At 40.6% G+C, this 16,256-nt stretch overlaps 1 protein-coding gene across 1 annotated transcript; it reads right to left on the bottom strand.

Moving 5' to 3' along the window:
- Window positions 1–9,361: 9,361 nt before the first annotated feature.
- Window positions 9,362–14,046, bottom strand: LOC130885164 (C-type lectin domain family 2 member H-like). The gene is made up of 4 exons (XM_057786596.1): window positions 13,953–14,046; window positions 11,148–11,332; window positions 10,485–10,591; window positions 9,362–9,476 (listed from the first exon to the last, which is right to left on the bottom strand). The coding sequence occupies exons 1-4, from the start codon at window positions 14,044–14,046 to the stop codon at window positions 9,362–9,364; spliced, it is 501 nt and encodes a 166-aa protein (XP_057642579.1).
- Window positions 14,047–16,256: the final 2,210 nt, after the last annotated feature.

Here is a 16,256-nt window from a genome sequence, read left to right as displayed (position 1 = left end):
CAGATTGTCTAGGTCCCCACCTCCACAAGAGCACATGTGCAGTAAGTGACTGCTGAGAGTCACTGTCAGACAAGTCCAGCTGCCTGGAAGAACCAGAGACCAGAAGGATTGTCTAGAAGAGGCACAGACCAACTGAGCATCTAGAAAGGACACTTTTGGAATTTGAATTAGGATGACTCCTATAGACTCATGTGTTTGGATGCTTGGTCTACCATTGGTGAAACTGTTTGGAGTGGATTAGAAGAAAAGGCTTTATTGGAGATGTGACTTTGTTGGAGGCTGTGTAGACTTATTTCAGTAGTTGGGTCACTGAGGTTGGTGTTCCAAAAACTACACCATCACGTTCCAAAAACTACACCATCACCCGGTAGTGTTCTCTTTTTGCCTCTTGGTTGTTGTCTCAAGTTGTGAGCTCTCAGCCTCTGCTCCAACAGCATGTCTGCCTGCCTTCTTGCTGCCCTGCTCCCCACCTTCTGAAATTTTAGTCAAGCTTGCAATAAACTCACTTCTATAAGTTGCCTTGTTCATGGTGTCTCTTCACAGCAAAATAAAAGTAACTAAGACAGACACTCTCTTAGCCAATGATCTGCCATAAACCTGTTCTTTATGTTCCAGGGTTACAACTTTTGTGAGGGATCACTCATGCTGGAGTGGACTTTGGTGATGTAGCATCTCTGTGCCAATTCTGATCTTGTAGGAAAGCCCTCACCCATATTCCCTGTAAATAATCCTTATAAATCTCTGAGTTCACCAGGTTGGAGTTTGATAATATCTGTACTTTGGCCTGTCCTAGATGAGTACATGTGTTTCTTCATCTCCCCAGGACAGTCTGTCACACAACAACCACACACAGTTTAATGATAGAAAGTCATTTGTTTTTCTGATTTATTTTTGTAGAAAAGTACGTTTCTTTATGAAGAACCGAGTTGAATACAACCCAAGAGAGGAATCTCATAGCCACAGTCCTGAGACTCTATCTTCCTTATGCATATGATTGGAACACTCCTGTGTTTTACATAGTGTGCTGGTCTCTGAGAATACAAAATTAAGTTACATTGGACTTTCCTATTAGTTTATTTGAAAGAAAATGGACCTCAAAGCAAAAAGAACTAATGAAGTAGGACACGAACACTGAAAAAAGTATTTTCCTAAATAAGATAATACTTGTATTTATTTAATAATACAGACTCAACACAGGCAAAACCATTGCCAGATATGGTGGTGCATGCCTTTAATCCCAGCACTGGGATGCAGAAGCAGGCAGACCTCTGTGAATTCTAGGCTGCCTGGTCTACATAGTGTGTGCCAAGACAGCCAGATGTACATATCAAGATCCTGTCTCAAAAAAACAAAAACAGGCTCTTTGGGCACATAACACCATCCAGCTCAGTCTGTCTGGCGCTGGGGGCAAATCCTCAGGGCAAGTAGGCAGGCGAGACTTCCTTTGTTTCACTGGCATGCCTGCACCAACCAAGGTAGGCGCTTTGTTTACGAACTACCCAACCTGCACAGAGATCTGATCTTGGCACCAGGAGAGACAGCAGTGGGGTGAGTTTGTGACCAGCGGCGGCGGAAGCAGCCCTGGACAGGGAACTCTGAAGTTCCTCATCCCCCTCCCTATACTCCCTGGGCTCCCTGCAGGGGCTCTACACCCCGCATACTGCCTCCCTCTTCTTGTCCCACCCAGCTTGCATCCAGAACCCCTCTTCCTTCTGCCCCCTTTCCTCTTTGGGCACATAACACCATCCAGCTCAGTCTGTCTGGCGCTGGGGGCAAATCCTCAGGGCAAGTAGGCAGAGGAGACTTCCTTTGTTTCACTGGCTTGCCTGCAACAAGCAAGGAGAGACATCACTGGAGCACCAGGAGAGCTATCACTGCAGAGAGCCATCACTGGGAAGGTACATCAGTAGGCAAGGAGACCTGATCCGGTAAAAGAAGATCCATAGGGGAGCTTTCGGAGAAAGAGATGGGCAGGCGCCAATGCAAGAATTCACCCAACAATCTGAAAAACTATATAAAACCACCAGAACCCAGCGACCTCCCAACAGGAGGACATGAACACCTTAATCATGAAGAAGTAGATAAAATTGACTTTATGAAAGTGATTGACGCCCTTAAACAGCATGTAAAAAATGCCCTTATAGAAATGGATGAGAAGTATAACAGAAAGTTTGAAGAATTGAGTAAATCAGTGAATGATACCCTAGGAAACCAAGGAAAAACAATCAAACAGATAATGGAAACAGTTCAAGACTTAAAAACTGAAATGGAGGCAAAGAAGAAAACACAAACAGAAGGCCAACTGGACAGGGAAAATCTAGGTAAACGAATAGAGACTACAGAAGCAAGCATAACCAACAGAATACAAGAGATAGAAGAAAGAATCTCAGATTCTGAAGATACCATAGAGAAAATAAACACGCTGATCAAAGAAAACAGCAAGGCCAACAAACTCTCATCACAAAACATTCAGGAAATATGGGACACAATAAAAAGACCAAACCTAAGAATAATAGGAATAGAAGAAGGAGAAGAAGCACAGCTCAACGGTCCAGAAAATATATTTAATAAAATTATAGAAGAAAACTTTCCCAACCTAAAGAAAGATATACCTATGAAGGTTCAAGAAGCATACAGAACACCGAATAGGCTGGATCAAAAAAAAAAATCCTCTCGCCATATAATAATCAAAACACAAAGCATACAGAATAAAGAAAGAATACTAAGAGCAGCAAAGGAAAAAGGCCAAGTTACTTATAAAGGTAAACCTATCAGACTTACACCTGACTTCTCTATGGAAACCATGAAAGCCAGAAGGTCCTGGATAGATGTACTGCAGAAACTAAGAGACCATGGATGCAAGCCCAGACTACTATACCCAGCCAAGCTTTCGTTCACTATAAATGGAGAAAACAAAATTTTCCAGGATAAAAACAAATTTAAACAATACGTAGCCACAAATCCAGCCTTACAGAAAGTAATAGAAGGAAAATCACTAACCAAGGAGTCCAACAATGACCACAATATCTCAGACAACTAGAGACCCTTCACCAGCGCAACACAAAGAAGGGGAACACACAAAATTTACAACTTAAAAAATGACCGGAGTTAACAACCACTGGTCATTAATATCACTTAATGTCAATGGACTCAACTCTCCTATAAAAAGGCACAGACTAAGAGATTGGATACGAAAACAGGATCCAACATTCTGCTGTTTACAAGAAACACACCTCAACCACAAAGACAGGCACCTACTCAGAGTAAAGGGTTGGGATAAGGCTTATCAAGTAAATGGACCTAAGAAACAAGCAGGGGTGGCCATACTAATTTCTAACAAAGTTGACTTCAAACTTAAATCAATCAGGAGAGATGGAAAGGGACATTTTCTACTCATAACAGGAACAATTCATCAGGATGAAGTCTCAATCCTGAATATCTATGCCCCTAATATAAAAGCACCCAGGTACGTAAAAGAAACATTGTTAAAACTCAAGGCAGCCATCAAACCGCACACATTAATAGCAGGAGACTTTAATACTCCTCTCTCACCAATGGACAGGTCAATTAGACAGAAACCTAACAGAGAAATAAGAGAATTAATGGAGGTAATGAATCAAATGGACTTAACAGACATCTATAGAATATTCCACCCAAATAGGAAAGAATATACCTTCTTCTCTGCAGCTCATGGAACCTTCTCAAAAATTGACCACATACTCGGTAACAAAGCAAACATCCACAGTTACAAAAAAATATTAATAACCACCTGTATCTTATCAGATCACCATGGATTAAAGCTAGAATTCAGCAACAATGCTAGCCCCAGAAAGCCTACAAACTCATGGAAACTGAATAGTCAACTACTGAATCATACCTGGATTAAGGAAGAAATAAAGAAAGAAATTAAAGTCTTCCTTGAATTCAATGAAAATAAAGAAACAACATACTCAAACCTATGGGACACTATGAAAGCAGTCCTGAGAGGAAAGTTCATAGCACTAACTGCCCACTTAAAGAAAACAGAGAAAGCACACATTGGAGACTTAACAGCCCACCTGAAAGCTCTAGAAAAAAAAGAAGCACACTCACCTAGAAGGGGTAGAAGACTGGAAATAATCAAACTGAGGGCTGAAATCAACAAAATAGAAACACAGAAAACAATTGAAAGAATCAATGAATCAAAAAGCTGGTTCCTGGAGAAAATCAACAAGATTGATAAACCCCTATCCAAACTAATCAAACGGCAGAGAGAGAATTTGCAAATTAATAAGATCAGAAATGAAAAGGGGGACATAACCACAGACACAGAGGAAATTCAGAGAATCATTAGATCTTACTACAAAAGCCTGTATGCCACAAAACTGGAAAATGTAAAAGAAATGGACGCTTTTTAAGATAAATACCATATACCAAAGTTAAACCAGGACCAGGTGAACAACCTAAATAGACCTGTTAGTCGTGAAGAATTAGAAGCTGTTATCAAAAACCTCCCTTCCAAAAAAAGTCCAGGACCAGATGGTTTCAATGCGGAATTCTACCAGAACTTCCAAGAAGACCTAATACCTATTCTCCTTAATGTATTTCACAATATAGAAACAGAAGAGTCATTGCCAAATTCCTTTTATGAAGCTACAGTAACTCTGATACCAAAACCACACAAAGACCCAACCAAGAAAGAGAATTACAGGCCAATCTCACTCATGAACATCGACGCAAAAATCCTCAACAAAATTCTGGCAAACCGAATCCAAGAACACATTAGAAAAATTATCCATTATGATCAAGTAGGCTTCATACCAGAGATGCAGGGCTGGTTTAACATACGCAAATCTATCAATGTAATCCATCATATAAATAAACTGAAAGAAAAAAACCATATGATCGTTTCATTAGATGCTGAAAGAGCATTTGACAAAATTCAACATCCCTTTATGATAAAAGTCTTGGAGAGATTAGGGATACAAGGGTCATACCTAAATATAATTAAAGCTATATACAGCAAGTCGACAGCTAATATCAAATTAAATGGAGAGAAACTTAAAGCCATCCCACTAAAATCAGGAACACGCCAAGGCTGTCCACTCTCTCCATACCTCTTCAATATAGTTCTCGAAGTTTTAGCAATAGCAATAAGACAACATAAGGGGATAAAGGGGATTCAAATTGGAAAGGAAGAAGTTAAACTTGCATTATTTGCAGATGATATGATAGTGTACATGAGCGACCCCAAAAACTCCTCCAAAGAACTCCTACAGCTGATAAACGCCTTTAGTAATGTGGCAGGACACAAGATCAACTCCAAAAAATCAGTCGCCCTCTTATACACAAAGGATATGGAAGCAGAGAAAGAAATAAGAGAATCATCACCTTTCACGATAGCCACAAACAGCATAAAATATCTTGGGGTAACTCTAACCAAAGAAGTGAAAGATCTATTTGACAAAAACTTTAAGGCATTGAAGAAAGAAATTGAAGAGGATACCAGAAAATGGAAGGATCTCCCTTGCTCTTGGATTGGGAGAATCAACATAGTAAAAATGGCAATTCTACCAAGGGCAATTTATAGATTCAATGCAATCCCCATTAAAATCCCATCAAAATTCTTCACAGATCTTGGAAGGACAATAATCAACTTTATATGGAGAAACAAAAAACCCAGAATAGCCAAAACAATCTTATACAATAAAGGAACTTCTGGAGGCATTACCATCCCTGACTTCAAACTCTATTACAGAGCTACAGTAATGAAAACAGCGTGGTACTGGCATAAAAACAGAGCAGTTGACCAATGGAATCGTATAGAAGACCCGGATTTTAACCCACAAACCTATGAACAACTGATTTTCGATAAAGGAGCTAAAAGTATACAATGGAAGAAAGAAAGCATCTTCAACAAATGGTGCTGGCACAATTGGATGTCAACCTGTAGAAGAATGAAAATAGACCCATATCTATCACCATGCACAAAACTCAAGTCCAAATGGATCAAAGACCTCAATATCAATCTGAACACACTGAACCTGATAGAAGAGAAAATGGGAAGTACCCTACAACATATGGGTACAGGAGATCGCTTCCTATGTATAACCCCAGCAGCACAGACATTAAGGGCAACATTGAATAAATGGGACCTCCTGAAACTGAGAAGCTTCTGTAAAGCAAAGGACACTGTCATTAAGACAAAAAGGCAGCCTACTGACTGGGAGAAGATCTTCACCAACCCCGCAACAGACAAAGGTCTGATCTCCAAAATATATAAAGAACTCAAGAAACTAGACTTTAAAAGGATAATTAACCCAATTAAAAAATGGGGCACTGAACTGAACAGAGAATTCTCAACAGAAGAAGTTAAAATGGCCAAAAGATACTTAAGGTCATGGTCAACCTCCTTAGCGATCAGAGAAATGCAAATCAAAACAACTTTGAGATATCATCTTACACCTGACAGAATGGCTAAAATCAAAAACACCAAGGATAGCCTTTGCTGGAGAGGTTGTGGAGAAAGGGGTACCCTCATCCATTACTGGTGGGACTGCAAACTTGTGCAACCACTTTGGAAATCAGTGTGGCGGTTTCTCAGAAAAATTGGGATCAACCTACCCCTGGACCCAGCAATACCACTCTTGGGAATATACCCAAGAGATGCCCTATCATATGACAAAAGCATTTGTCCAACTATGTTCATAGCAGCATTATTAGTAATAGCCAGAACCTGGAAGCAACCTAGATGCCCTTCAATGGAAGAATGGATGAAGAAAGTGTGGATTATATACACATTAGAGTACTACTCTGCGGTAAAAAACAATGACTTCTCGAATTTTGCATGCAAATGGATGGAAATAGAAAATACAATCCTGAGTGAGGTAACCCAGACCCAAAAAGAAGAACATGGGATGTACTCACTCATAATTGGTTTCTAGCCATGGATAGGGGCCACTGAGTCTATAATTTGTGATCCTAAAGAAGCTAAACAAGAGGGTAAACCCAAGGAAAAACATATAGATATCCTCCCAGCTATGGGAAATAGACATGATTGATGGGCAAAAAATTGGAATCTTGGGGGGGGGTGGGATGGGTTGAGGGGTGATGGGGAGAGAAAAGTGCGAAGGAGAAGATGAGGGGAACTGGGGGAATCGGGGTGATTGGGGATAAAGGAAGGTTGGATAGGGGAGCAGGGAAACTCATACCTTAGGTAAGGGAGCCACCTAAGGGTTGGCAAGAGACTTGAACTTGGAATGGCTACCAGATGCCCAGGGCAATGTCCCCAGTTAGTTCATTGGGGCACCTGAGGATAGGGAACCTGAAATGAACCTATCCTATAATCATACTGATGAATATCTTGCATATCGCCATAGAACCTTCATCTAGCGATGGATGGAGATAGACCCAGAGACCCACACTGGAGCACCAGACTGAGCTCCCAAGGTTATAATGAGGAGCAGAAGGAGAGAGAACATGAACAAGGAAGTCAGGACCATGAGGGGTGCACCCAACCACTGAGACAGTGGGGCCGATCTATTGGGAGCTCACCAAGGCCAGCTGGACTGCTACTGAAAAAACATGGGATAAAACCGGACTCTCTGAATGTGGCGGACAATGAGAGCTGACGAGAGGCCAAGGAGAATGGCACAGGAACTTTCATCTGGCGATAGATCGAGAGAGAGACAGAGGCCCAATTTGGAGCAAAGGTCTGAGCTCTTAAGGTCCAAATGAGGAGCAGAAGGAGGGAGAACATGAGCAAGGAAATCAGGACCACGAGGCGTGCACCCACCCACTGTGACAGTGGAACTGATCTATTGGGAGCTCTCCAGGGCCAGCTGGACTGGGGCTGAATAAGCATGGGTTGAAACTGGACTCTCTGAACATGGCGGACAATGAAGGCTGATGAGAAGCCAAGGACAATGGCACTAGGTTTCGATCCTAATACATGAACTGGCTTTGTGGGAGCTTAGCCTGTTTGGATGCTCACCTTCCTGGGCCTGGATGGAAGTGGGAGGACCTTGGTCTTCCTGTAGGGCAGGGAATTTGGACTGCTCTTCAGTATCGAGAGGGAGGGGGAATGGACTGGGGGGAGGAGAAGAGGAGTGGGGATGGGGGAGGGGAGTGGGGGGAGGGGGCAATATGTGGGAGGAGGGGGAGGGAAATGGGAAACGGGGAGCAGTTGGAAATTTTAATTAAAAAAGAATAATAAAAAAAAACAAAAAAAAAAAACAAAAACAGAAAGCAAATAACAGCAGCAGCAACAACAACAATAACAACAGCAATGAAACAAATGTGATAGGCACAGTCTCTATCAAAGTTGAACTTAAAAAAATATTTATTACTTTTTGTGTGTATATATGCGTGTGGCTTCAGCATAACTGTGGACATCACAGGACAACTTGCTGGGGCTGGTTTTCTCCTTCTACCATGTAGGTCCAGGTCAAACTCAGGTCACCAGGCTTAGTCCATATAGCAATAAAGTAAGAAGATGGAATTGACTGAAGGCAGACTTTTTATCTGTTATTTAGTCCATTTTAGGACTCATCAGTACAGTATAATGATAAAAAATTAAATTATTTTGTTCTTAGAACTCAACTGTGTGTAAATGATTGCAAAACTAGGCACCAAATACATTTTAAAATGTTCAGTAATTAACTTTTTTATGCATTATTAGGTTTGTTTTTGACTGAAACTAATAAAGAATGAACTTTGAATGGCATACTCATGTAGGAAAGTCTCAAAAAAAGTTGAATTAAGAAAGTTAAAGGGCATTTGTTTGGACCATGCTCTTAGTCCACTGTAACTAAACAGGAACACAGAGGAGTAAAGTGTAAAACATTTTGACTAAGTCCATGATGAGTTAATCACAAGGTATACAGTATTGGTTTTAATACTGTCCATATATGATATCATATTGGTTATTGAATTTTATAAAATAATATTGACCATGTGTACAAAAATTCTTATAGTCCACAGACCAAGCACCACATTTCTTGTGATTATTGAATCATTTCCATGCATTTAGTCTCCACTCATTTTTAGGTCTCCTGCGTTCAAAGCAAGGACCAAAGAAAAAAATTCATATCTGGTCATTTAAGTGGAGTTCAATAATATACATGCATACATACGACTATACTTTGGGTTTTACTCAAATACCTATTAATTTATAACCATCAGTGCTTTACCAAGAACCCTTATGTATAATCCTCTCAGTGAAATTTCATCTTTGCTGTCAACACATAAATCATTGGATTTTGATGATGATTTTAGCAGATCAGGAGTGAAACAGCAACTGTAGATAACAGGTCACAGAGCATCTCTTTCTCATGCATGCTCTGGCACATCCCCTACCCTGTATTTAAAATCCATGGCCCTTTTAAAGAGTAGCTTTAAGCTTGCTACAAATCCATTTCCTGTGTATGTAGCCCCTGCCACAGCTGATTCCGCTGTCACTCAGGTAGGCACATTCTCCTCCTCCTCGGATAGGAAACCTAAAACAACAAACACACACAAGTGTGCACACACTGACACTGATTCAATCCAGCAACGAAATCTCATCCATCTTCACTGCTAATTTGTAATAAGAATAAGAGAAAGGAAGAGTCCGTGAGGAATCACCTGTACTAGTTAGACTGAACTTTCTTTTCATTCTTGGTGTTCAGTTTGAACACCACATTTCTATCATTTCTCCAAATCGACTCTATATATTGTTTAGAAGGCATTTGACTGGTGCTTGATGTCATGTTAAAATGAACTGCTGCCCTGTGTGGCCTCAAAAGGGTAATTTTTAAATTCTGTCTTGAGTATTTTACACAAGTATATAAAAGTGGGGAAAATCCAATAGTTAGTAAATTTTTGAAAGGTCTTTAAAGATGGATGTGACTGGGTGTGTCTTACTGTTTCAGTAAAATGGCTCCATTTGAAATGGCTCTGTCCACATCTAGGATCGTCTTAGTGCTCTTTGACGATGAGACTTTAGAGAAGGTTCCCAGTGTCCCCGGAGTCTCTGCTTCTGTGTACAGGTGCATCTGTGCACGCAGCAGTCTGACTAGTCCTACCCAGCAGTTCTGAAGTGGTTTTCTGGGGTTTCAGAGCCCTCATTGCCCATCTGCATTTATGTAAACAGCCAACAGCAGTGTTTATCATCAAAAAAAATTTCAATTGGTAATTGAGCAGACAATATCTACCCCAGACGCCATAATCCTGTGAAAGATTTCAATGGACATCACACTAAGTAAATACTTTGAAAATGATGGCCATTAAATGAAAACACAGAGAAAAAAAATTAAATTTGTAGGGAGGTGGAACTTCCTGGGGATTAACTATTGCATATAAGTATATACCCTACCTCTGAGGTACTCCTTCAACCTAAGGGTTTATTTTTCTACGTTTCCAGTACAGTTGGCTCCACAAGACTCAGGCTTTCGTCTCATATAGTCACAGCTCACACAATTACAACTCATGAAAACAGTAGAAAGAAAAGTGGTTTACAAACATACAAGTTGTTATATTCAGTGTTGTTTGTCCACATCCAAGGGTGCTCTGGTGACTCTCTGTGCAGGCCGACCCAGTGGTCAGAATCCCCATTGTATCTCTTCAGGAAATTCTGTCATAAAACACAGAAAGCAAAGAAAAACTGTGTCTCTCTGTTTCAGATGACCCTTGAGTCTTTGCCATACAGTCTCCTTCTGGGAGGGTAACAGGGTGTAACAGAGGGTCACCAACCTTGGAACCATAATAGCTCTCAGATCTCAGTGGATGCATTTCCATGTATAATCCAAAGTATATGGATGATTACCTGTCCCACTGTGACTGGTAAAGACCCTTGTTAACCTTATCCTAGCAGTTATTAACAGTGGTCACCTTTAGTATGCAATACTTGACAGTTTTGGTGAAGGTTTTATGACCACCAAGTATCTCAATAGTTTGTATGATTGACATTACAGGTTGATGATGAACACCACATGATCAAAAGTCTCTGAAATGTTTCAGGGTTTCAGTAAGAATCAATAACATCAGCAAATGGCACAGATCAATGTACTTCTATGTCCCCCAGTGTCTAGGGTAGGATGCTTCCTCATGTTTCAGACTTATGCTCACTATTTCAAGGAATTGCATACTAAACATAACAAACAACAAACCAGTTCCTGGTCTTTTCTTACCAGCTCCTCCAGACTGTCAAATAGAGCTAGATTGGCTGCTAGTGCTATGCAGGAGGTTTGGCTGGATGTCCAGTTTTTTGTGTGTTCAGAAAAATAAAAACATTGACTTCCAAATCCAATCCAGTCTGTTGGGCAGGTGGGAGAGCAAGGTCCAGGGCGCTCAGTGACCAGTTTATCTTTTCTCACTGAAATGTAGACAATTCAGGAAATATAATAAACATTTCAACGTCTTCTGTCTTGGTTAGGTATACAAATCTCAGTTGTGTGATGTGTTTTGTGCAGTAGCTTTCCTAACTTATCATTGAGGGATTCCTCCTAACAGGAAGGTCCCCAATTCAGAAACTTTCAGTGGGCTCTGAAGAAATGATATATTTTTTCTTCTTCTTCTTCATATTTTGTGTTTTGATACAGAATCTCACTATGACCACCTTTCTGGCTTGGATATCCCTGTGTAGACCACACTTGTCTAGAATATATAGTTAACCCTCTTGGCTGTGCCTCCTGAGTGCTGGGACTAAAGACATAAAACCCTGAAAGGAAATAATTTCTATGCCACCAGTCAATTAAGGATGTTCCTGATTCCTGGAATCTTACAACTTTCTTTCCCTTAACCCTCCTTCACATGCTCTTTTTTTCTTGACAATACAAAAAGAACTTCCCACTTGCCTGGGTTTACTATAGAAAAATGCCAGCCTGCAAAATATGGTCAAAATAGGTCTTTGATACTAAAATTTTGTACAAGTCCTTCTTATAACTGTACCACACACACACACACACACACACTTACACACACACGCACATGCAAATGCACACACACACACACACACATTGCTTCTCTTCTAGGAGCTCAGAATGACCATCATGAAGAAACTTGACAACAGATGTTAGAACCATGAGCAGAAATGGGAACACTTATTCACTGCTGGTGGGAATACAAACTGATACATGCAATTTGGAGGTTCCTCATTGAAAATAAAAATAGACCTGCTATCTGATTTATCAATGTCACTCCTTGTCATATATGGAGAAAACACATCCTTCTACAGAGCATCTTGCCTTTCATGTTTTTTGCTGCCCTATTTACAATGGAAGGAAATGGACCTGACCTGGATGCCCATCTACTGATGAGTACATAATAATGTGGAACACATCCAAAATTGAATGATATTTTAGCCTTAAAGAAAATGAATTTGTAGAAAAGTGTGTGGGAAATTATATTAAGTGAAGTCACAAAAACTTAGAAAGAACGGGACCCATTTTCTCTGTCACATGCAATCTCAGCCTGAGATGCACTGTGAACAGCTATGAGTGTGATCATAGTATAACACAGAGAAGGAACAATGAAGAGTGACATAAGGTGACAAGCAAGGAAAGGATGCAGCAAAGAGCATACAAGTTATAAAAAATGTTAGAAAAGAATTGGTTTTCTAGTTTAAACTCTGTGGTACTTCATTAAACTGACATATAAAGTCTAAAACCATAACTGAAACTCCACAGCTTCAGTGTGGCTATTCTAACTGTGTAGAAGTTAGGTGAGATACCTGAGTTTGAAACTTAACATGCGTTTGAGGGCCCATGTTAATGGAGCTGTGTGATGTTTTTAATCTGAGTCTATTATATAAAATGATTATATACATACATATAATGGATGTAAATGTGGCATCTCTCTCTCCTTCCCCTCGTCTTGCTCCCTCCCCCTCTGTGTGTCTGTGTGTCTGTGTATCTGTGTGCATGTAAAAGAAGGTTTGAAGGCTGCAAATATTCAGAGGGCATTTTAGAAGAATAATAGATATTCTTCTTTTATAACTTTGCCTTTTCCTTACTTTAACAGATAAGAATGAATGCACTCCTCTTTCAAGGTCTAGTGAGTTCCAGGAAATATGTGACCTGATAGGACATAAATACCAGAAATGACTGCCCACACATTAGTGATGGGGAATTTTTGTAGCTGTTCTCAGGTCCCCAAGGCCTCAGAGAAAAGTGAGAATGACTGTTCCTTCTTTTTATTTGACTATTTTCTGAGCTATGTATTAGTTTAGGCTACACTAACCAAGACTTGATGGCAAATATTTGTCCTGTCTAGACTTGTATGTATTATTCATTGATGTGGTCAAAATGACTCTCTAGCAATGACAGCAAAGTTATTCAAGATTTTTATCACATTCTTCAGAACAATCTTCAGCTAAAAGCTTAGGAATCACATGTTCTGGAATTTTCTATTTAATATTTTCGTATTGTGGTTGAAGATATCAACTGAAACCAGGAGTCATGTGCGTGGGGTTCCCTGTATCTTCCCTAATGATATTACTCTTCACTGTTCTCACTTCCTTTTAGCCACAGCATCTTCCTTGTAGATCTCTGCTTAGTTTTCCTCTCCTTCTCTGCCTTGAATAGATACCTCACATGGCATGTGTCTAAGCCATCGGAAATATTAGATGTTTACATTACAGTTCACAATGGTAACAAAGTTACAGTTATGAAGTAACAATGCAAATAATTTTATGATTGGGGGTCACCACAAAATGAGTATTTATATGAAAGGTTTGCAATGTTAGGAAGGCATAAAACCACTGCTCTAGAATTACTGATTGTCCACTTCCCAGGGATGCTGAGCCTAACCAACCTCCTGTGCACACCACAGCCTATGCAGTGCATCTTCCTGTTAGACCCTAAGTTCCCACAGAACAGGAATTTCTGGTGTGTTTTCTCGGGAGTCCTTAACATGAGTCCTTCCTTACAGTATCAGCTTATAAGTATAACCAACAATGTGAATGTGAACAGAATGCTTCGGAATAAGTCACTTACCTGACAAAGCTATAAGTGTAATTACAGCCACAGTGAGACCCATGTTCACTACATAGCAGCAGTATAGTTTTACAGGAGTCACGGCGGAGACCATTCTGAGACATTTTCCTTGGAGCTCTTTATCTCGAAATATAAATATGAGAACATCAATCTCAAGAATATTTTAGGGAAAATGGTAAATTTACCTCAGAATCATCTGTAGATTTGACTTGTATTCCTCTATTGCAAATGCCCTTCACTGATGAAGGATGCTTAAAATAAATCCCACATTAGCTCAGAATTGAGAATAATAGACAGTTATTTATTTAGGGGTAGACTTATGTGTAGTAAGGAGGAGAGGTGGGCTGCTTCCCGTCGCGCAGTTCCCAGCCACCTGCTAGCTTTACCCGAAATAATTACACGGAAACTGTATTCTTTTTTTTTTTTTATTTTTATTTTTATTCTTTTTTAATTAAAATTTCCACCTGCTCCCCGTTTCCCATTTCCCTCCCCTCCTCCCAAATATTGCCCCCTCCCCCCACTTCCCTCCCCCTATCCCCACTCCTCTTCTCCTCCCCCCACACCATTCCCCCTCCCTCTCGATACTGAAGAGCAGTCCAAATTCTCTGCCCTGCGGGAAGACGAAGGTCTTCTATCTACTTCCAGGAAGGTGAGCGTCTAAACAGGCTAAGCTCCCACAAAGCCGGTTCATGTATTAGGATCGAAACCTAGTGCCATTGTCCTTGGCTTCTCATCTGCCTTCATTGTCCGCCATGCTCAGAGAGTCCGGAATCAACCCATGCTTATTCAGTCCCAGACCAGCTGGCCTTGGTGGGCTCCCAATAAATCAGTTCCACTGTCACAGTGGGTGGGTGCATCCCTCGTGGTCCTGATTTTTTGCTCATGTTCTCCCTCCTTCTGCTCCTCATTTGGACCTTAAGAGCTCAGACCGTTGCTCCAAATTGAGACTCTGTCTCTACCTCGATCCATCGCCAGATGAAGGTTCTAAGGTGATATGCAAGATATTCATCAGTATAGGATAGGGTCATTTCAGGTTCCCTCTCCTTAGTTGCCCAAGGTACCAGCTGGGGACATATTCCTGGACACCTGCGAACCCCTCAAGAGTCAAGTCTCTTGCCAACCCTAAGATGGCTCCCTTAGATAGGGTATATACTTCGCTGCTCCCGTATCAATCCTTCCTATATCCCAACCATCCCAATCCCCCGAGCTCCTCCCATCCTCCCCTTCTCATGTTTCTCATCCCATTTCCCCTTTGCCCCATGCCACCTCACCCGCAAGTTCCCAGTTTTTGCCCTGCAATCTTGTCTACTTCCCCCTCTCCATGCGGATGACTATATGATTTTCTTTGGGTTCACTTTCTTATTTAACTTCTCTAGGATCACAAATTATATGCTTAATGTCTTTTATTTATGGCTAGAAACCGATTATGAGTGAGTACATCCCATGTTCCTCTTTTTGGGTCTGGGATACCTCACTCAGGATAGTGTTTTCTATTTCCATCCATTTGCACGCAAAATTCGAGAAGTCATTGTTTTTTACTGCTGAGTAGTACTCTAATATGTATATATTCCACACTTTCTTCATCCATTCCTCCATTGAAGGGCATCTAGGTTGTTTCCAGGTTTTGGCTATTACAAACAATGCTGCTATGAACATAGTTGAACAGATACTTTTGTCATTTGATGTGGCATCTCTTGGGTATATTCCCAATAGTGGTATTACTGGCTCTTGGGGTAGGTTGATCCCAAATTTCCTGAGAAATCGCCACACTGATTTCCAAAGTGGTTGCACAAGTTTTCATTCCCACCAGCAATGAATGAGTGTGCCTCTTTCTCCACAACCTCGCCAGCAAAGGCTATCATTGGTGTTTTTGATTTTAGCCATTCTGACAGGTGTAAGATGGTATCTCAAAGTTGTTTTAATTTGCATTTCCCTTATCGCTAAGAAGGTTGAGCATGACCTTAAGTGTCTTTTGGCCATTTGAATTTCTTCTGTTGAGAATTCTCTGTTCAGATCAGTGCCCCATTTTTTTATTGGGTTCATTAGCATTTTAAAGTTTAGTTTCTTGAGTTCTTTATATATTTTGGTGATCAGACCTTTGTCTGTTGCAGGGTTGGTGAAGATCTTCTCCCAGTCAGTGGGTTGCCTTTTTGTCTTAGTGACAGTGTCCTTTGCTTTACAGAAGCTACTCAGTTTCAAGAGGTCCCATTTATTCAATGTTGTCCTTAATGTCTGTGCTGCTGGGGATAAACGTAGGAAGTGATCTCCTGTACCCATATGTTGTAGAGTACTTCCCACTTTTTC

Source organism: Chionomys nivalis, chromosome 1 (genome assembly GCF_950005125.1).
Source record: "Chionomys nivalis chromosome 1, mChiNiv1.1, whole genome shotgun sequence".
NCBI lineage: Eukaryota > Metazoa > Chordata > Mammalia > Rodentia > Cricetidae > Chionomys > Chionomys nivalis.
The sequence above is the reverse complement of the archived record's forward strand: the minus strand, read 5'-3'. Positions and strand labels throughout refer to the sequence as shown.